This window comes from Camelina sativa, chromosome 20 (assembly GCF_030686135.1).
Source record: "Camelina sativa cultivar CO46 ecotype springtype chromosome 20, ASM3068613v1".
NCBI classification, from domain to species: Eukaryota; Viridiplantae; Streptophyta; class Magnoliopsida; order Brassicales; family Brassicaceae; genus Camelina; species Camelina sativa.
The window spans coordinates 21432410-21454672 of NC_141899.1; the positions used below are offsets into that span (position 1 = coordinate 21432410).

The following is a 22263-nucleotide window of genomic DNA, read 5'->3' on the forward strand; positions in this document are numbered from 1 at the left end:
AATTGAGTTAAAAATAGTTAAGATGATACACACTTATGCTAAATTGGCCCCCTCAACCACTTTAATTGCAGTGTCAATGCCACATCATGCATAGTGAGATCATCTCGCATCGTATATTACGTGCTCTGAGTGAGGTGATTGAAGCTCGTATAAAAAATAATAACAGCTATCCATATTTCCTACTTTGTGGAGTAGAAAACACATGTTCTTATTTAAGTGACTATAGTGATTCAGGTTTGCATATTTGAGATCTGATTAATTTTTTGATCTTGAGTGAGAAACAACATATAGTAAATACCAAACTTTCTATTATATATATATATATATATATATATATATATATATATTTGAAACTTCCAGTCATTCATACTTTAAATGGAAGATTTGTAAAATCAAAGTATGAATATTTTTGTGAGGAAAGGTATCCCTTCAAATTGTTGAGTGAAGACATCGGTTCATAGTCAATTGGCTTTACTATTTTACTTATTTATTTCCAAATACACTATCTTAATTTAAGACACAACCTTGGAAGAATCATGATTTATTGTAAACTGATGAGATATTAACGTTAGAATGAAAAGAAAACAAAAAAAGAGAATGGGGGATAAACACTCAACTAAAACACAATTACATGTGAATAGAAGAAGAGATGATACAAGAAAATGAACATTTAAAACGAAAAAAAAAATAACTTAAAGAGGATAAAAACAATTTTCATCCAGAGATGTGGTGGATAACAACAGAAGGTCTCTAGTAACTATGAAACCTCAAAATAAAAGATTAAATAACATAGAAAAGAGAAAGAAAAAAAAAGATATTCAAAGGGATAGAGATAAATCAATTTCTCCGCTTTTGGAGTTGTCTTCTTCTGGCTGAATATCATCATCATCATCAATCTCCACAACATTGTTTGTTCCAATCTTTGAGATGAAATTCTCTTCGCTCAAAACATTCTCTTTTAAAGCCACATCGCTAAAAAGTTTGGTGGCTCGAGGAGGAGGAAAAGGATAAACGTTTCTTGAAATTAATGGGAAACTCCTTTTTGGTAAAGGATCAGGGACCCTTGAAGCAATATCATTGGTGCTAGCGTTCCCGGTGAAGAAACGAGTTGGAGTCACACGAGGAACTACGGTCATGTTCATATCCGTGAGTCCTCCGAGGACTCCTCTATTGAAAGATGGGTAAACTAAACGTTTAAAAGGATCAAGAGTGATCCCAAGATGATTTTCATTTGATAAAGCATCTTGTGAATACCCACCTAAGAGAATGTGAGGCTTATCTAGGTAAGGGTTCAAAAAGGCGAGTCCAGGGAAGTCTGCTTCCATCTCCTTCCGCTTCTTGTCCCACTCCCGCTCTTGCTTGTGGGCGTTCTGGTGACCACCTAGGGCTTGAGAAGTGGAGAATCCTTTTTTGCAAAAGTGACATGTGTAGATCTTGTTCGATTTGGACGGGTAAATCTTCATGATCTCTCTTCCTCTTCGGACATCACTAGATCCAAAACAAGGGTTCTCAGTCCTCCTGTCAGAGGTGACCTCCTGAGGAGAACCTAGTTTCAGATCAGTGTTTCTTGTTGCCTTCTCCTTGGACTTCTGTGTGGCCACAACAACACCTTTGAGTTTTTCTGGTTTGGGTGTGGAAGAGCCTGAAGAAGACATAGCTTGGTTCTCCATAACAAATCCTTTTTTTCTTTGTTCGGAAATGAGAAGTGATCTTTATATTTTGTGCTTAGATTCGGAGAAAATGAGGTCACTATTTATTGAGAAAGCAACCTTAATGTTCGTGAACTATTATAGTAGAAAATCTCCAAAGGCAAATAAAATTAGAACAAGTAGACTTCATATCAAAAGTTATAGTTGTTTCTTTAAATATGTTGATTTTACTTATTTTGACTTACAAAATAATACTCTTTTTTGAAATATTAGTTGTATACAACTGTACTGTGAATCCATAATTTTGCAGTTGTTTTTCTAACAATTATTTACTCTTTTTGTATCTTCACTATATTTTTATATAAAATATGTACAGTGTTTTCTAATATAAATCCATACTTCAAAAATTTATTGGAGTTGCCTATGTTATATATAAAACAAATACTTAAAAGTATATGTTTTTTCCAACCATCTTGTTACAGAAATACTTAACGTTCAAGAAAAATATTGAACAAAAATTTGTTTGAACAAATAATTGTTATAAACTATTATATTTTCTATGAATTCTCCTGTTCTTTTTTTGAAAAAAGTATATATATATTCATTGATTTAAAATAAGTAATAATTACCAAGCTAACTAGTCAAAGTACCATATTTCACTACTATGGAAGGATGATGTTATTCTTTACTAGTTTTATAGAAGATAATTACTCATTACAAATATAAAAAATTGCATTCTACTAAGGAAAAATTAACTTGGAATGTGTTTCATAAACATTAAACTTAGACAGCTTGTGATTGACTACAGTTATTTCTTCCTCGTTTCTTTAATTGGTTTTTCTGTCCTAATCAACTTTTACTTCGGAGGAAAATACTAAAGAAGGAAACAAAATAACAAAAATGGTCTATGAACTGTAAAGAATAACAATTTTATTTTTTATAAATTTATTATCAGATATGTTACATATCATATGTATTTTCAGAAAAAGAAAGCTTGAATACCTTCATGAGATTACTCAACTATTTGGTAACATATATCCACAATACATTCATGAATACTGACTCATTACCACATAATATTTTTTATTACAGTATCTTTCTTTTTTCACTAAAATATTATGAAATTATTCTTTTATCTAGGCAAATATCAACGTTTATATTTTTCCAAATTGTATAACTAATTGTTCATACTTTTAAAAAACTTAATCATTAGATAATAACCCACACTTTGTGTTAGTTTATCAAGTAAACTAGGTTTGAACCCGCGGTAAACCGCAGGATGAAACTTAATTATGTTTTATAAATTAGACTACAAATTAAAAAGAACTTATATGTACAAAACTAATATATGTATCGTTTGTGCATGTCGGATATAATATATAAGCTTATTAATGTAATATAGGTTTTAACCCACGATGCATCCGAAACAATTTTTAATTTATAGCAAACATCACATACTCGTTATTCGTATATGCCCCATTTTAAAAATAAAGGTATTAATGACAGTGCGTTGTAGAGAGCTTCTTCGTCTCTCATCCTAGCCGGTATACCACATGAATCCTAGCAAGTAATATCAAATCCTAGCAAGTAATAGCAAATAAAAAAAAGCAAGAATACAATGTTTTAATTTCTTTTTATTAAATAGTATTGTTTCTTCTTTGTAGGTCGGTATATTTTGTAGTTCGTATAGTAAATATAAATATAATATATATCTTAGTTAATTCCAAACTATTATTAGGAATATACAATATATATAATAATTTCATAGTTTTAGTGTTGGTTTAATTTTTTTATTGTGTTTTAATATTTATTTTTATTTTTTTGGACACCATATTGTGTTTTAATATATTTTCTTATTTTTATTGTGTTTTAATTTATTTTTATTGTATAGCATTGTTTCTTCTTTGTAGGTCAGTCTATTTCGTAGTTGGTATAGTAAATATGGATATAATATATACCTTAATTAATTCCAAACTATTATTAGAAATATATAATATATAAAATAAGTTCATAGTTTTAGTATTATTTTAATAATTCAAACCAGCCATTCTAGATTTGTCCTACAATGGATTAGGAAAAATACAACCTGCAAAAAACTATCATATTGTAGTATATACTATATAGTATGTCCGCATCTGCTCTACTTATGATTACAAGATTATTGACGTTTTATTAATATTAATGATAAATAATTTTAAACATAAAACTGCTTTCCTTTAAGGAAAACTTAAATTATGAAAACTGCATTTGTCTAGCATGCTTTGGTTCTAATAGGGCTAAATATGGATACTAATTAACTCATCATACATTAATTACATTTTTTGGATATCTTGGTTCAATGATATTATATTTTTAAAAATAAAAAATGATCAGATATTTTGTTTTTTATATATTTGATGTCATTAACGTTTTCAATTTTTGAAACCATAATAATAGAACAAATAAGGATACTATATTTTCAAAACTGGTAACAAATTAAATTTTGTTAGTTATGTAAACTATTTGCAAAAACAAAAAAAAATACATGACCCGCTTTAAAAAGAAGCATATATTTTGATCCATATCCGATTAAGCATAAGATCTAAAATAAAATAAATGACATGGTTAAAAAAATAGAAAAGTACATGACACCATGACGGTTTAAATTTTCTTTAAATATATAATTTTTGACTATTATTTCAACACTTCAAAAATATTTTTAATTTAAGACTGAATAATAATTTTTTTTTTAACAAACATGAATAATAATACGTATTATTTAACAATATACTTGTAATCTAATTTGGTATCATAATATGTATTTTTTAATAACCAGTTCCATCACATGATCTACAACATTATCAAATTATGTAAACTATTTTGAACCGGCAATCACTGTTTTACAGATTAATCTAAGTATTATTAAAGTATAACATCATCATTTTAAACAAAAAAGTATTCAGCTATCCCGTTTATATCTTATGATATTTAACATATAATTATTAATATATTGTATAGTCTGCTGGTTTAAAAAGATTTTGATTACCCACAGGTCAGTAGTTCGATTCCTACCTAATATTTTGTTCCTCATTTTCATTGTCCTAATTAGAAATGACAAAATTACCCTTGTCTTCTTCTTTCAGAAATCGAAACTCCATTTTTATGAGGTTTTTTTTTTTTTTTTTTGTGTGGACAAACTAAGAATCAGTTCTTCTTTTCTCTATTTTCTATACATCATATGCTAGATCCAATAAATACATATTCATTTCTATGTTAGCAACAAATAAATGATTTTTTTTTTTTTGAGATTGTGATTTTTAATTTACATGAACAGATCATAACCCAAAGACAATTCAAGTTTGCTTGATTTATTTAAAGCCACATAGATCCTTGTTTTTTTTTACTGATAGAAGAAGCAATTACCAAAAGAAACAATGGAAATGATTATCAAAGAAAAAAAAAAGATGACCGAAACAAAAAAAAATTAATGACCCAGTCGGAGATCCATAAAAAACACACGGATCCTTCGATAAATGAGTTAGATTTTTTTAATTTCAAATTTACCCTTTTCAATTTTAATTAATCATCTCCTTAATGCTTAATTAAGTGGCAATTGCTGTAATATTAGCCAGGATTTTGGACATTCTTAATTTTGTACTTCTCTTTTAATAGTATTAAGATTCAATAGAATTGCCAAAATGTGTAATGATTTTAGGTTGTTTTATATTCAATAGAATTGCCAATAGAATTTGTTTCTTCTTTAAATTACAATTGTTGGTATTAACTATTCATTTTCATTTCAGCCTCAACAAAAATATATATTCATTTTTATTTATGTATATTATAAGTGAGTTTTGATTCAAATAAATAAAATTTATGATAATTTTTAGTTTAATTATATTCAAATTTGAGATTGATTAGCAATCGTATTATTGATTGATTGAATAGTAATATACGCCTAAAAGAAATAAAGTTTGTAATTTGATAAATTTTGATTTTATGAAGTTAATGAATTCATTTTGAAAATATAATTATTTAAACATGTCCAATTATATAAATATGTTTAAATTATGTTAAAAGAATTAAAGTATCTAATTTAAATGAATTAAAGTAATTCATAATGAATTAAAATAATTAATTTAGATGAATTTAAATTATGTTATTTTAAGAGTTCTCCACAATTAATACTTTTACTAGGCAATATCCCGTGCTTAAAGCACGGGTCAACATTTAAAAGAAAAATATAAAAGAATAACAAAAGTTATTGTTATATATATATTTTTAAAAATATTTTGTTTGAGATAATATTTATTTTTAATTGTTCTGTAAATCTATATATGTTTTTTTGAATACTATTTTAGAATATTATAATATTTTATTTTTGACGTATATTATAGTTTTATATTGTTTATTTGTTGCATTTGCATCATTATTTTGTGATATATGAAGTAGTAATTTTAATATTACAATTATGAATAAATAAAATTTATTAATTATCAGCTATATAAATTTATTTTTACCAACTCGCCATTGTAAAAATTAAAACACACATTTTATTTTCATAGATCAAGTAATATATCTTTGTTTTTAAAAGTTCAAATCACAATATATGAAGAAAAAAATCTGCATTTTATTAATCATAAGTATTATATGAAAATTCTAAACAATTTGTAAATAAAATAAAATAAAGATGATAGGAGAATCATAATTTGAAATTTTAACAAAATATTTGAAATCTTGTTATTAAAAATAATTATATTGACTACTTGGATATAAAATCTTAGTTTTTGAAATTGTGATTTGTTTATATTTTTTTAAAAAATATTTTAGGTCAATTGGTGACAGCTTGTCCTGTGGGAAGGTTGTTAAAGGGTGGGGACCAGGGTTCGAGGAATGCCTGGTGCACTAATAACCTACTGTGGATTTGGATAAATAGTTCCATTCCACGGTGAGGAGTTAGGATCGATGCCCTGCAGGGCCAGCTTGGAGTCCATTGGGACGGCTAGCGGGGGTTAGCAGGGTCCACGGACGGTCCGTTGGGGCAGCTAGCGGGGAGCTAGTGGGGTCCGCGAGATGGGTTGTCATACAAATCAATGGCATGACAATGTAAAATTAAAGAAGAAAATAAACTCTATTATATTAGCAGTTAATTTTTTTTATTTTCTTTCAAGTACAAATTAGTTTTAATTTGAATAAATTTCTTTTACTTTTCTAGATTTTTTTATATTTGATCTGTCAGTGTTTTTATTTTTAATTAATTATATTTATTTAATTAATTGATTAATCATAATTATAATTTTCTAATGGCAATTGAATGTAATTTTTTACACATTTTAAGGTTAGTTTCATATTTGTACTTCTCAATTAATATAGTAGGATTATCTTTGTAGTTTTGTTGATACAAATTATTTTGGAAATTTATAGTGTCAAATACAATGGTTTCATTTTGTTAGTATTTAAACGAAAAAGTAAAAAATTTATAAGTTCTAGATCAAACAAATCTAATGAAATATAGAGTTCAAAATTATCAAATTAAAAATTTACATTTCTTTCAGATTAACATTTTATATGGTGATGTCATATGTCAACATATAAACATTTATATCTATAAACATGTTTAACTATATAATTATGTAATAATAAACATAACAATATACAGATTTATTATTATTTCATGTCGAATACATTTATTATTATGAAATTTCTTTAAACATGATATATATATATATATATATATATAGTTTAACATTATACACAAATAAAGCATTAAAAAATGGTCAATTGGTTATATGTAAATTAATTTTTTTTTTAAGATTTCTTTTATACACCTCATGTTTGAAATTATGTTAAGATATATCCATCCATATACACTCACTTTAACTTAAACAATTTTATTGGAAAATTTATTAAAACAATTTTGAAGAAACAAAATAATTAAAAATATAAACAGCAAATCCTAGATTATAATTTTTGAACTCTATATACTAAAGTGTAAACCCATAAAACCAACCATAACCATAAAATTTAAATCGTACTCTAACCCCTAAAACATAAACCGTTAATCTTAAAACGTAAAAAATGGTATATTTTCTAATTTTAAAGGGTAATTAGCACTTAAACATACTTTCCATCAAACTTCTTTCACTTTCACCTGCTTTCTATTCTTACTATAAAAGATGTCGCCTATATTCTTGAGTAAGGATTTTTTAAATTAGTTTCGGATTATTCATTTTTTGGTCCATCAAATTATGTGAGCAAATTTTTCTGATTAATTATTTCCCATCTAATTTAGTTGTACCTTAAATTAAGTTGATTATAGATGATAAATTCTCCATGTTTAGTAACTCAGAAGAAAACCACAAACCTATTTATGTATACGTCTATCTAATTCTTAAGCCAAACGACTTCCCCGCCAAACCTCATAAAACAAAGCAAACCAAAACTACAAAACTCCTTAATCATAAACAAAACTATTCTTGCAAATATTTCCAAAATTATGCAGAACTCACACTCCTAAAGAGGCTACGCAAGCTTCATAACAACAAACAGCTCTTCAAAAAAAAAAAAAAAAAAAAAAAGGAGCTGTTCAATTTATATTAAAAAAGAATCCAAAAAAAAAACAAAAAAATTCGATAAACCAAAACAAAAAAATGTCATACGGATACGACGACGATGATGCAAAGAGGAAAAAGAGATACGTAATTATCTCTATCTCCTCTGTTCTTTTGATCTCTATGGTTGTCGCCGTGACCATAGGCGTTAGCGTCAACAAGAACGATAACGGGGGTGATGAAGAAATCACAACTTCTGTTAAAGCCATCAAAGATGTTTGTGCACCAACGGATTACAAAAAGACTTGTGAAGATACTCTAAGGAAGGATGCGCAGAACACATCAGATCCATTGGAGCTGGTGAAGACAGCGTTTAACGCGACAATGAAACAGATAACTGGCGTGGCGAAGAAGTCACAAACTATGATTGAGTTGCAGAAGGATCCGAGGACGAAAATGGCGTTGGATCAATGCAAGGAGCTAATGGATTACGCAATCGGTGAGCTTAGCAAGTCGTTTGAGGAGTTGGGGAGGTTTGAGTTTCATAAGGTTGACGAGGCATTGGTTAAGCTGAGAGTTTGGCTTAGCGCAACGATTAGTCATGAGGAAACTTGTCTTGACGGGTTTCAAGGGACGCAAGGGGATGCAGGTGAGACGATTAAGAAGGCATTGAAAACCGCTGTGCAGTTAACGCACAACGGGCTTGCAATGGTCACCGAGATGTCGAATTATTTAGGGCAAATGCAAATTCCGGAGATGAATAGTCGCAGGCTTCTGTCCCAAGAGTTCCCTTCGTGGATGGATGGGCGAACGCGTAGGCTTTTGAACTCTCCTATGTCCGAGGTTAAGGCAGATATCGTAGTGGCTCAAGATGGAAGCGGACAGTATAAGACGATCAACGAGGCATTGAATCATGTCCCCAAGAAGAAGAACACGACTTTTGTGGTTCACATTAAAGGTGGAATCTATAAAGAGTACGTTCAGGTGAACAGAAGCATGACACATCTTGTTTTCATCGGTGATGGTCCTGACAAAACTGTCATTTCCGGCGACAAAAATTACAAGGATGGTATTACCACCTACAGAACCGCCACCGTTGGTAATGATTTCTCTTACATGTTTTGTTTTATTTTACAAATTACAAATTTGTATGTGAATTAGGCCCAAAAAAATGTATATGGCCAATGATTTATTAACAAAATTTGTTACTTTAGGACCGAAATTAAAATATTGGAGATTAATGTCTTTTATTGATGCATAAGGTCCAAAGTTTTAATGAGCCGGCCTGATTTGAGTGAACCTTATGGTTATTGCAGCAATCGTTGGAGACCATTTCATTGCCAAGAACATGGGGTTTGAGAACACGGCAGGGGCAATAAAACATCAAGCGGTAGCGATTAGAGTTCTATCAGATGAATCGATATTCTACAACTGTAGATTCGATGGTTACCAAGACACTCTGTACGCACATTCCCACCGTCAGTTTTACCGGGATTGTACTATATCGGGCACCATCGATTTTCTCTTTGGAGACGCAGCTGCGGTATTCCAAAATTGTACTTTATTGGTAAGAAAGCCACTCCCGAACCAAGCATGTCCCATTACCGCCCACGGACGTAAAGATCCGCGTGAATCCACAGGATTCGTGCTCCAAGGGTGTACGATTGCTGGCGAACCGGATTACTTGACAGTCAAGGAAACCAGCAAATCTTATCTTGGAAGGCCATGGAAAGAGTATTCAAGAACTATCTTCATGAATACGTTCATCCCGGATTTTATTCCGCCGGAAGGATGGCAACCATGGCTTGGCAATTTTGCCCTTGATACACTCTTCTACTCAGAGGTACGGAACACTGGACCGGGTGCAGGTGTCACAAAACGAGTTACTTGGCCCGGAATCAAGAAGTTGAGTGAAGAAGAAATCCTTAAATTCACTCCAGCTGAATACATTCAAGGTGACGCTTGGATTCCAGGTAAAGGTGTTCCGTACATCCCAGGTCTTTTCCCTGGAAACAGCTCAGGAACCGATCCAAGTGAACTGGACTCCGCAAATTCTACAACAACTGGCTCCAACACAACAGAGTCATCAGATTCGCCATCAACGGTAACGTCTCCTTCAAATTCTCCACCAGCTGGTCATCTTGGTTCCCCACCAGCTACACCTTCAACTGTAGTGTCTCCTTCAGCTTCACCACCTGCTGATTATCAGGGTTCCCCATCAACTTCACCTTCACCTTCACCTTCTCCTTCAGTTTCTCCATCAGCTTCTCCATCAGCTTCTCCTTCAGTTTCTCCTTCAACCTCCCCATCTGCTTCTCCTTCAGCTTCACCATCAACTTCTCCATCTGCTTCACCATCAGATTCCCCAAAAAGCTCGGTTTGAGATGGATTCAAAAGACCAGGTCTAACTAGAGATCGAGTGCTTTCTACTCGTAAACTTTTTTTTGGTTTTGATATTTTGGCTAACCTTTTGAGGACATCAGGTTCAGCATTATTGGTGTACCAAGTTAATGAGGTTATCACTAGCTTTGTAAATTCATGTTAACTCGCCATGCATGTATCTATATACTGTAATTATCTTTTCTATATAAAATTAATTAGTACATCATCTTGTATAAATGGGAGGGTTTTTATTCTGTACCTAATAGATTATATGTAGAAAAAAATTTCATACAAATACTAAAATACAATATAACGTTTCCTATGTGTTATGGTGATTGAGGACCTTTCGGATCTTGTGTGGACTAAGATTGATGCAGCAATTGGACCAAATTGTACCAAAAGGTCCAAAAGGACCAAAATTGATCGCATTGCAAAGAAACTCCTAAACCTTATAATATTTATAACAAATACCAATAAACTCTTATTTGTTACAAATCAATCCCTCAAATTATTTCGGAAATAAATATCTTTCTTATATGTTTTGACCAAAACCCTTAAGATCTAATTTTTTGCTCTGTTTCTCACACAATGGCGGCTTCATCTTCTTCTTCGTCTTCCTCCGACGTCTCCTCTGATTCTTCAGACTCTCATCGCCGCCGTAGAGATCGCCGCCGTCACCGTAGAAACGACCGTGACAGAGACTCTCTCAAGGTACGGAAGAAGAGCCGATCCACCTCTAAAAAACGCCGTAGACGCCACAGCTCCTCCGATTCATCTGATTCCTCTTACTCCGACTCCTCCAGGTCCGTCAATGTCAACTTCTCTCACTGTGTAATACGATTTAAAAACTTTATTTCGTCTGTGGACCGGAAACACCTTGGTTTCACATTTTTGACTTTGTTCGTCGATGTTAGGGTTTTGGTTTAGTGGAATCTGAATGAAATTGTTGAGCTTTATAGTTTTTGATTTAGTCAGTGATGTTGTTTTTGGCAGAGATGAGAGCTCAGATAGTGAGCACGAGAGGTCACGAAGGCACAAGAAGCATGAAAAGCCAAAGAAGGTTGCTTTTTGTTTAGTCATTTGATGGTTTCTCTCTTTATATGATGGTGTTCTGCTTTAAAAGTAGTACTCTGTTTTTGTTTGACAGGCTAAGGATAAGGAGCGAAGTAAGAGTCATCGTCATAAAAGGCATAAGAATAGAGATAGAAAGGTGAGTTATTGTTTCTCATTACGTTTTAGAATGAGTTTTTCATCAAGATAACATGTTACTTATAATACTTCTTTTGCCTTTTCTCTGTGGCCTCTTCGAACTTGGAGCTGGGGTTGGTGACATGATCGACTGGGGACTTTTGTGTTTTCTTCGGTTTGTTTTGTTTTTATTTTTTTTGGTCCTGGCATTGTGAGTCTTGTTTAGAAAGGGGAAGGAGAAGGAAGCAGCGGTCCTGTTAAACTATCAAAGGTACTAAAATCGATGTATTCATAAAGAACTAACCTTTACACGAAGTTCATGTTTCTTTGCTTAACGGTTATGCCTGTATTCTCTTCTGGTTTTCAGTTTTTGAGCCGTGACAAGGACGATGGTGAGCGTAGGAGTGCCGTCTCAGGGAAAAAGGTTATAGTCAAGACTCTCTTTTGGTTTCTAACATTACTACGCCCTTGCTCTCTTTCTTCTTATGGGTGTTTGGATTTCAGATTCTTCTGAAGGTCGACAAGTCCAAAGAGGACAAAGCTGCAGAGAGCAAAAGAAATGAACTGCTTAAGTTCTTGAACGCAAGTTTCGACTAGTTTTGTTTGGCTTAGATGTTTTTTTTTAATCAGATTCTAGTTTGCATACCTGTCTGGTGATTCAGATTCTTGTTTTGTTTAGCCGGAGAACTAAAATCTGTCATGTATTTGAGTTATTGTTATAAGCCTTTTGAACTTGCGTCTTGATTTCTATTATCTTGTTTGGTCTTAAAACATTTTTGTTATCGCACATTGTTCTTCTTGGAAACCTGAGATATGGTTACTGAGATTTTATCGGTGCGTACATTAAACCAGTTCCAACTTCTGGAACTTTTGAGACATCTCCCTTACCATGGAATTGTTTTCCAATGTTGTTGGAATACATACACTTGTGCTGAGAAACCTTGGAGCTTTCTTTTGCAAAAACCTTATTTTCTCTACCTTTCTATAGCTGATTTGTGAAGAGTTTAGGAATACTAGAGGTGGGGTGTCTGCAAAATCTCTTATGATTTGTGTTTGGCTATCAGTCATCATATTCATGAGAAAATCAGAGTTTGTTTATCGTCACCGAATGGGGTAATGGTAGTTTCTTTAGGAATTGCGTAGAATAACAAATAAAACGATGATTTGAATAAATAAATAAAAATGAGTAAACATTAACATTTGTATAAGAAATATCTATGTATCGCCATCAAAGAAACATCCTCTCTTATTCTGTTCCACTGCTAATGTGCTTAGTATCTCTGCTATAACACTCTTCGTGCTCTGATACACATGGCCAAATGGGCCTCTACATATATAATTTTTTCTTTGGCCATCAAACACCCATTTCATTAAGATAAATTCATTTAACTCTCCTCTAGGGAAAGCCAAACATGAATCTTAAAACTTACTACTTACATGGGGGAAAAGAAACGGATTGTTGTTCGCAGAACGAACAAGCTCACACAACAGAAAAGATAAGGATGGGGTTCTACCAACCCTAAAGATAGAAAAGTGACCCCTTGGAAGAAGGCAAAACTCTCGAACCTTTGAAGATTTCGAAGGAGTTTGCTACTCCCAAGTCCTAACTTGCTTTTGAAGTGTCAGGGAGGATGCAAGTAGGGCAAGCTCAAAACTCGCGATCCAAAAGCCAAAGTTGTTGTCCGTGGCCCGTGGGCATCTATCTATCTTTGTGGGTTTTATCGGGCTTTAAGGGTAAGGAATGAAACTGTGATTACTAATAGAACCATGAAGGCAGAGGAGACCTTCAAAACAACTAAAGAAGATTTAGAGGAATGGACATCGATACATCCAAACAACGGTTGGAAACGGTGCCGTTGTTGGAACAGTAGCTCCAAATCACGTACAACCATCCAAATAGAGATTGCAGGGAGATGCTAATCTAATTCAGAGTCAGAGATCGTGAATGAGAAACGTGTTTGGTCAATTCTGATATATCATGTGAAAGAAGCACCGAGAGAGACCAATGTCTATCTTTCTTTATCTCGTTTGAAGTGCAAATCAAACGCCCAATGACAACTACTGTAACATGAATAACGTTATGTCATAGAGGTATAAATAGAAACTCAAAACGATATGGGTATGATTTTAGTTAACTAATTATATCTTTTTAATATTTCAATATAGAAATGTGGACTCTGAATTCTTCTCCTAATTGCTTAAGGACAAGTTTAGAATCATCTCAATGAGGCTAATAATAGTAGTAAGATAAAAAAAAAAAAAAAAAGACAAACCAAAATATCCAATTGTCTATTAAGAAAGAAAACAGCAGAAAACTTATAACAATGTCTAGAACAGGGCAAAGAGGAACCAGCGTTCCCTACCAAAACTTCGTTTTTTAAACCAAGCAACACGAAACACGACAAGGTTTTCTTAGACCTTGAATCCACGACTCTTTCGCCTTCCTCTAGCTCTCTCAAACTTCCTTCCATCAGCCCTAACATATGGCTTAGTGTGACTGTGTGGCACACCAGGAGCAGGTCCAAAATGCTTCACCGCTTCACGAGAGTTCTTTGGTCCTCTAAGGAGAACCTGTCATACATCATCAACACATCTCAGAATCATGACAATCCAGAGCACTCAGGTATAAAAAAAACCATTCAAAAATTACTTACTGTGTTCTGGCCCAAAGGAGCTTTAAGGGCAAGCTGGTCAAAGGTCAAGCACTCTCCTCCAGCTTTCTCAATTCTAGCTCTAGCCCTTTCAGTAAACCTCAAGGCTGTAATCTTCATGGCCGGAATGTCATGAACTCTCAAATCATCGGTGATGGTTCCAACCAAAACACCAATCTTGCCATCCTATAAGAAATAAAAACCACAACCTAATCATCAGCGGATCTAACGAAACAAAATCTCAATCACACTAAGACACAAAGGACGAGGATAAATACATTCATTCTCAGATTCAAGTAGATAACCTTATTCTACAATACTAACAAAACAGCCAATCTAAAAACTTTAGCATTTAGCAAATGAAACTTGAATTTCCAGAAATGGGGTTAGCATTTAGTAAAAGAGAGAAGCTTCTAAGGAAACGAACCTTGCCGTTCATGAAACTGACGAGCTTAGAGAGTGATAGAGGTGCTTTGTTGACCTTGCTCATGAAAAGCCTCTTGAGAATAACAGCATTGAACTTGCTTTCAGACCTCCTCACCAAAAACCGGTAAAGCTGCCAAATTTATCATACAAATACCAAATCTCAATAAACAAATGGAACAAAACAGAGTAAAGAAAAGCTTGAGGAACAAACAAACAGATCTCTCCATGTTTGTTACCTTGACGAGAAGCTTGAGGTAGACATCATCGGACTTGGGAGCAGTCCTCTTCGTCTTCTTACTCTTACCTCCTGCGATAAGATCGATACCCTACAACGAGAAAACCCAATGAATCAAAAACCTCAAATGCAATTCAAACTAAACGCAAATACACGATACAGATAACACACTACTCCAAATCTACGAAATCTAGATTCCTCAATCGAAACCTAAGGAGCTATCATGCGCTAAAACCAACAGATCAAGCTCATAGGTGGAGGATTTGAGAGGCGAAGATTAGGAATTACCATGGCTGCGTCTGGGTTTGTGCTGCGACACGAAAATGAAGTTAGGGTTTATGAATTTATAGGTAGCAACAAGGCAAGCTCCCTTTCATTTTTTAGGTTTTCATGGCCTTCTTCTTTTGCTTTAGGCTCTTTCGGCCCAAACTACAAGCCCATTTGTTAAACATCCTTCGGCATGAACTTGGTTTTTTTGTTCAAAGGCAAAATAATTTATGATTTTTTTTTTTTTTTTTTGTAATGCTAATTGCTAAACGTATTTAGTAGACAAAAGGAAAAAAAAAAATAGTTTTATAAATTTTAAGGCTCTTACTATTGATTTTTTTTTTAAAATACACTAGGCTATTTTTCTTTCATTTTTTTGGATCAAAACACTAATGCATTTTAATAAGGTAGGAAATATGTGTCATTTGTAACTCTAACATTTACCCGTAGAAATTTTTTTGCTGGAAAAAGAGGAATTTTACTCCAAATTTGAGGCATGCCTTCTTGTTTTTTTTGGTAGAATGAGGCATACCTTCTTGTTTTTTTTTCCTTTTTAAGACTACACTTTTTGAATTATTAATTTACTAAAAACTAATAATCATCAAAGAAATATTATATTTTAAAAATAAAATCAAATAATTTTTCAAAGGAAATAAAATAGTGTCGATTATTATCTTAATTTTTTTCTAATACAATATCTATCATAGTAAGAATTTGATCGGTACACAAAGTACCATATCACTTTGATAATTGAAATAACCAAGATTATAAGATAGTTCACAACAAACCAATTAATTTGTAATATCATCAAAATCTCTTGAGAATGCACATATTTTTATATATATATATATATAATATAATATAACTCAATTGATGAAATTGAAATCCATATAGTTGAAAGACTTAAACTAAATCAATGAAATTGAAGTTTGTTTGTTTGAGAGTAACCTGAACAATGAGATCTTCATGAGATATTTATATTTGATTTAAATTAATGGGTTGAATTTTATGGCTTCAATTTGATTGCTGTTACAAAAGTAAAATTAAATCATTAAAACATATTTATGCCAAACAATAATAATAATAATAATTATTATTATTAGTCATATATATCATGTTTATTAAAGATGTACAATTTTTAATATTTTTACATAAAAGAGTTATTTTCAAAAAGAAAAACGATTAGTGTATATTTTAAATAGACAAAAAACAGAACATTCTTTAACAAGAAAATAAAAAAAACTTTACATTGATGGGTCCAGACAAATCAACTAAATTTTTTTTCCTAATTTTTTTTTTACTGTGAAAGCCTAAGATAATCACCTAAAATATTCAAAAGGAAATTTAAGTATAAATGTAATTTAAAAATGGCAAACATAATGAATAAGCAATTTACTTAGAGATGTAATAATCTTCTTGTCTTGGTTAACATTATAACCTTAGGGCATCTTTATAGGCAAAACAGTTTTTGGTGTTCTTAGGTTTAATATATTAGGAAAATAATCTAAGATCAGTAGTTAAGATCTTTTGTTAAAAAAATAGTTATAGGGACAACACTTAAGATCTTAAAATTTAATAATATAATATTCTTAAACATAAAACAATTATAAAATCTAATAAATTTGGTATGTAATATTAGAATTAAACTTATTACAATTATTTAATATTCTTCATCATATTCTTAAACTTATAAACTTATAAATTATTAAAATTATAAAAAAACATTTAAATTTCAAACTTATAAAACTTTTACTAAAATTCATAATACAATACCAAATTTTTATGAAACAACAAAACATTGTAAATTTATTTTAAAAACCAAACAAACATATTACTTAATTAATTAAAACACACAAACATTTAATTTATTTAATACATAGTTTAAGGTCCAAATTTATTCCATATATGCTCAATCAAATCCTCCTTTAAATTGAGATGTGCTTGTCTATCACGGATCATTGTATGGCCATCACCTAATCCCTCAAGATTTGAAGACATATTTACCGAAAATGTAAGATCCGGAGTAGTTCCAGTTCCATCATCTTGTTGGAATTCTTGTTCGTCATAGAGTGTGTATGAATCTCGTTCATCTTCGACAATCATATTATGGAGTATTAGACATGCTCTCATAATATATGCAATTTTACCCTTTGACCACAAAAGAGCTGGATTCTTAATCATGGCGAATCTAGATTGCAGGACTCCAAATGCACGCTCAACATCTTTTCTTGCACCTTCTTGACGTTCTGCAAACAATTTATGCTTTGGGTGTTGTGGTTGTGGGATGGATTTAACAAATGTTGCCCACTCGGGGTATATACCATCCGTCATATAGTAAGCCAGATTATACTCATTTCCGTTGACATAGTACGTAACTTTGGGAGCTCAACCGTAAATAATGTCATTAAAAACTGGTGATTGATCAAGAACATTTAAATCGTTACAAGTACCTGGAGCTCCAAAAAATGCGTGCGATATCCAGAGATCTTGTGAAGCTACCGCCTCCAAAACAATTGTTGGCTTACCGGTGCCTCGTCAATACATTCCTTTCCAAGCGGTTGGACAATTTTTCCACTTCCAGTGCATACAGTCGATGCTTCCAACCATCTTGGGAAAACCCCGCTTTTCTCCATAAAAGAGTAGCCTTTCAAGATCCTCTGGTGTGGGCCGGCGTAGGTATTCAGTGTCAAACAAGTCCACTATTCCGACGACGAAATGTTCCAAACATTTACGAGCAATACATTCAGCAAGACGTATATATTCGTCAACCGAGTCCGTTGCAGCCCCATATGCTAATAGTCGAATTGCTGCAGTACATTGTTGTAGCGGTGAAAGACCATGCCGTAAGGTTGCATCCCTTTTTGGCTTAAAATATGGAACTTCTTGACTGAGACGATCCACAATACGCAAGAACAATGGTTTGTTCATTCGAAACCGTCGGAGGAATTGGCGAGCATTGTATGTCGGATTATCAGAAAAATAATCGTTCCACAAACGTTCATGCCCTTCTTCGCGTTTTCTATCGATGTATGTACGCGGTTTCCTTTCGGCAGGAGTTTCCTCTTCAACAGCTTGAAATTGGTTATTAAATTGCTCTTGAAAGTATTGGTTTAAACTATCGTTATTGGCATCATAATGGAAGTGAAATTGTTGGAAGAAGATGCCATAACAGGATTAAGAAAGAAAATGTCTTTGGTGAGAGGAAGAAAATGGTTTGATTTTACAAATACCTTGAGTAAAAAAAAAAAGGTGAACAAAAGAGAGAAGAGTTGGTATGTTTGAGTTGGTAAGTTTGAGTTGTTCTCTCGTCTCATATATATAGAGCTTGTGAGTTGGTGCATGTGAGTTCGGACATTGAGAGTGTGAGCTTGGTGCATGTGAATTTGATCACGAGAGACTCTGTCTTTGTAACTAAAATCCAAAGATACGAAAACAAATACATGTGACCAAACATCAAGTCTAAACAAAAATCCACATACCAAGCCTAAACAATCCGATCACGGGTTCACAACAACAACCGAAAATACATGACCAAAACAAATACATGTGACCAAAACAACAACCGAAAATGATCACGAGAGAAATCTAAACAAAAATCCAAATACCAACATTGATCACGGGTTCACAACAACAATTGATGATGACACAAATTTACTTTAGCTTGATCACATGGTCCTTGAGCTGGATCACTTGGTCCTTGAGTTGGATCACTTGAGCCTTGAGTTGGACCACAAGTAACTTGAGATGGATCATTTGGTCGTTGAGCTGGGTCACTTGGTCCTTGAGCTGGTTCAGTTGTGGCTCATTAGCAGGAAGTGGTTGAGCTACACGGCTAGAGAGACTCGTGAAACCAATAGCAGGAGCTGGTTCCGGAGGATAGTAACAAGTCTCGGCCTCCTCTTCTGATGAATCGCTACTACCGTCTAAAGGGCTGTTTATACCATAGTCGTATAAACAATCCATGACTTGTTCAACCTGAAAAGGAAAACACACCGAGTTATTAAACATCATCATAACGAAAACATATATTTAGACCAAAGCAAACAATCATATTATTCATAAACACACATATAAGAAACATATACCATAAACATAAGGTATTCATTAAATACACCATCATACGATTACACCATCAAACATAAGAAACAAGCATAGTATTCATTAAAAACATAAGAAACATACGATTACACCATCAAACAAACAAGCATAGTATTCATTACAAAACATAGCAAACAAGCATAGTTAAACAAACATTCGAGGGTTTTCATCTAAGTTAAAACAATTCCGCCATTAGCTTCTTCTTAAGCGCTTTTTCATCTTCGTCTAGGGTTTCATTCTTGGCAATGAGAGTGTCAAGAATAGACATCTTTTGGAGTTGTTTCATGCCCTCCAAGTCCTTCTGTTTTAACTCAAACATCTGACTAAACTCCAAAGATGGTGTAGCCTTAGCTTTGCCTTTGTTCCTTAGTTTTTTTGTAGCCTTTATGCCCGGAGGTCTGCTCTTGTGCTCACCAACGACAGAACCTGTCGATCCAGCAGCATCATCAGCTTTCCTTTTATTCGAACTGGTTGTCTTTGGGGTGGGGTTCATAGTCTCTAGGTTTCCCCATTTCTGTTCAAATCGTAGCACAGTCCACGCATACTCCATAGCAAACTTCTTCTTGTACAGCTTCGTGTAGATTTGGTGAGCATTTTGTAAAACGTCTACATCGTTCATCCCACTAGCTTTCTCACCCTCTGCCTCCGCAAAAGCTCCACAGAATTGGCTCACCTCCTTACTGATTTTTTGTCATCTTTGTCTACAATGTTCAGGGAGCCTAGGCTCAGCACCACCACGTACATGACTACTTGTACCGTAAAAGTCTCCTATACGGTTCCAAAAGGACCCTGCCTTTTGGCCATTCCCAACTACTGCATCCTTCGATGTGTTTAACCAGGCGCTTATCAGGACTAGGTCATCTTGTGAAGACCATAACCGTCTCTCCCTACGCTGTTCTGCTGTCTCTTCTGATTGACTAGGAGGTTGAGTTGGCACTGAACTAGGTTGCGAACTAAAAGCAGGGATTTGAGACGAACTAGTGTTTACATTGGGAGCAAAGCTGTCATAGGGGAAGTTTAGTAGGCTAAAATAGGATTGAGACTGGCTGTTAGGAGTATTGTTTGATGCCATAGCAATCGGACTTATTAAAGAAGGAAGAAGCTTACGCGAAAGGTCTTAAAGAAGAAAGAAGCTTATTAGAGATTGGAAGAAGCATATAAGAAAGGTCTTATACAATGAAGAAGCTTACTAGAGATTGGATGTAATATAGAGAAGGTAAGAGGATCATTAATTCAAAAGTTTTTTGTTGTTAGAGTCTTTAAATCAAGCAATAACCATTACCTACTTCAGTCAAATCAGAAGTAAATAATGGTCATTGAGTGTTATTTAAAAGTTTTTAAAGTTTTAAAAGTTTTAAAGGTTTTCAATTAGGTTTTCAAAGTTTTAAAGGATTTCAATTAGGTTTTCAAAGTTTTAAGACTCAAGACTAAAGTTTTAAACGTTTTAAGACTCAAGACTCAAGACTCAATCACTCAACACTAACGCTACTTACTTAAAAAAAACCGAGATAAACAACCATTCACACAACACTGACACTACTAACTTTATAACATCCGAGACTAAACAAGCAATCACACAACACTTACTAAACCGCAACACCAATGAAATAAACAAAGTTTAAAACCTTTCCTATATAAAAAACAAATACACTCAATTGTTGGCTGTTTACTGTCAATATACACTTACCTTGTGATTACTTTCGTTTGATGTTGCAGGTTTGATGATGAATATCCGATTTAATTTCCCATGTATAACCTTCACCTACAAGGCTCATAAACAAACAAGCAAAATCGATTAATGTTTCCACTCAAACATAAGCGAAATTGACTTACAAGGTTCGACTCAAACAACACACGACACTCAAAATAATCTCTAATTCAAAGACACGATATTGAACCCTAAAGCAAAGGCTAAAACATCAACAAAACTGACTCACTCAACACACGACACTAAAAAGGTTTGACTCAAACAACAGATGACACTCAAAATTGACTCTAATTCAAAGACACGAGATTGAACCCTAAACCAAAGGCTAAAGCATCATAAAAACTGACTCAAACAACACAACACTCAAAATTGACTCAAACAACACACAACTCTCAATATTGACTCAAAACATAATTCTAATACATAGATTTGAAAAACCCAAATCGATGAAACATCGATGAAATTCGGGAGATGTGATTACCTTCGCCTTTGTTTACCGGAGATGAGATTTGCGAGCCACCCGAGACAGAGGAGACGAGTAGACGGAGAGATCGCCGATGAGACAGAGGAGACGAGTAGACGGCGATACGACGGAGACAGAGTAGACGAGTAAACGCACAGAGGAGACGAGTAGACGGCGATACGATGGAGACAGAGTAGACGGAAAGATCGCCGATGAGACAGAGGAATCACTGGGCTTCGACGAGGAGACAGCGGAGATGAGATCGCTGTTTTGCCGTTGGGAGAGAAGAACGGAGATGAGATCGCCGTTTCGCCGTTTTGCAGTTGGGAGAGAAGAAAAAAAAAACTATGTCGACAATACCGAAGAAACGAGATATCTCTCCACCCACCAAAATATTTTTCCAATAAAAATTCCCCACGTCGCACAAGAACAACCTAAAAACTGTTCTGAAATAAGAACAGTTTTGAGTGATCTAAGCCTACTATTCACTATTTTGCAATTTAAAAGGCCCAAGAACAGGGTAAATGTTGTGGCGTTAAAAATGGTCTTATACAAAAATTTGAATTTTGTATACTAGATGATATGGACTGATAAATGATGTTTGTTAATGTTTTTACTTTCATAACTTTTTTTTTCATAACTTATAGTTTGCTTTTACAATTTTGT

At 33.3% G+C, this 22263-nt stretch overlaps 4 protein-coding genes and 1 long non-coding RNA gene across 5 annotated transcripts; 2 read left to right on the forward strand and 3 right to left on the reverse strand.

Moving 5' to 3' along the window:
- Positions 1 to 589: 589 nt before the first annotated feature.
- Positions 590 to 1721, reverse strand: LOC104772641 (uncharacterized). Its single transcript, XM_010497233.2, has one exon. The coding sequence runs from the start codon at positions 1668 to 1670 to the stop codon at positions 819 to 821; it is 852 nt and encodes a 283-aa protein (XP_010495535.1). The 5' UTR covers positions 1671 to 1721; the 3' UTR covers positions 590 to 818.
- Positions 1722 to 8049: 6328 nt separating this feature from the next.
- On the forward strand, positions 8050 to 10883 carry LOC104772642 (putative pectinesterase/pectinesterase inhibitor 28). Its single transcript, XM_087505624.1, has 2 exons — positions 8050 to 9278; positions 9496 to 10883. Exons 1-2 carry the CDS (start codon positions 8279 to 8281, stop codon positions 10560 to 10562), a joined length of 2067 nt encoding a protein of 688 aa, XP_087361750.1. The 5' UTR covers positions 8050 to 8278; the 3' UTR covers positions 10563 to 10883.
- Positions 10884 to 10916: 33 nt separating this feature from the next.
- On the forward strand, positions 10917 to 12493 carry LOC104771180 (uncharacterized). Its single transcript, XM_010495665.3, has 6 exons — positions 10917 to 11364; positions 11555 to 11621; positions 11709 to 11771; positions 11976 to 12020; positions 12117 to 12173; positions 12254 to 12493. The coding sequence occupies exons 1-6, from the start codon at positions 11150 to 11152 to the stop codon at positions 12344 to 12346; spliced, it is 540 nt and encodes a 179-aa protein (XP_010493967.1). The 5' UTR covers positions 10917 to 11149; the 3' UTR covers positions 12347 to 12493.
- A 1481-nt stretch (positions 12494 to 13974) lies between these two features.
- On the reverse strand, positions 13975 to 15482 carry LOC104772643 (large ribosomal subunit protein eL18x-like). The gene is made up of 5 exons (XM_087504742.1): positions 15350 to 15482; positions 15063 to 15152; positions 14828 to 14956; positions 14404 to 14586; positions 13975 to 14320 (listed from the first exon to the last, which is right to left on the reverse strand). The coding sequence occupies exons 1-5, from the start codon at positions 15350 to 15352 to the stop codon at positions 14162 to 14164; spliced, it is 564 nt and encodes a 187-aa protein (XP_087360868.1). The 5' UTR covers positions 15353 to 15482; the 3' UTR covers positions 13975 to 14161.
- Positions 15483 to 18732: 3250 nt separating this feature from the next.
- On the reverse strand, positions 18733 to 21931 carry LOC147919267 (uncharacterized). The gene is made up of 3 exons (XR_015592703.1): positions 21616 to 21931; positions 21114 to 21188; positions 18733 to 19303 (listed from the first exon to the last, which is right to left on the reverse strand). It is a non-coding gene; the product is annotated as an uncharacterized LOC147919267 (long non-coding RNA).
- Between the last annotated feature and the right edge of the window lie 332 nt (positions 21932 to 22263).

Coding starts and splice junctions, on each gene's coding strand:
- LOC104772643 (XM_087504742.1), bottom strand. Junction 14,587..14,827: donor TCAGTTTCATGAACGGCAAG/GTTCGTTTCCTT, acceptor TATTTCTTATAG/GATGGCAAGATTGGTGTTTT. Junction 14,321..14,403: donor CTCCTTTGGGCCAGAACACA/GTAAGTAATTTT, acceptor GATGTATGACAG/GTTCTCCTTAGAGGACCAAA.
- LOC104772642 (XM_087505624.1), top strand. CDS start 8,279: ATGTCATACGGATACGACGACGATGATGCAAAGAGGAAAAAGAGATAC. Junction 9,279..9,495: donor CTACAGAACCGCCACCGTTG/GTAATGATTTCT, acceptor TGGTTATTGCAG/CAATCGTTGGAGACCATTTC.
- LOC104772641 (XM_010497233.2), bottom strand. CDS start 1,670: ATGGAGAACCAAGCTATGTCTTCTTCAGGCTCTTCCACACCCAAACCA.
- LOC104771180 (XM_010495665.3), top strand. CDS start 11,150: ATGGCGGCTTCATCTTCTTCTTCGTCTTCCTCCGACGTCTCCTCTGAT. Junction 11,622..11,708: donor AGCATGAAAAGCCAAAGAAG/GTTGCTTTTTGT, acceptor TTTGTTTGACAG/GCTAAGGATAAGGAGCGAAG. Junction 11,772..11,975: donor ATAAGAATAGAGATAGAAAG/GTGAGTTATTGT, acceptor AGTCTTGTTTAG/AAAGGGGAAGGAGAAGGAAG.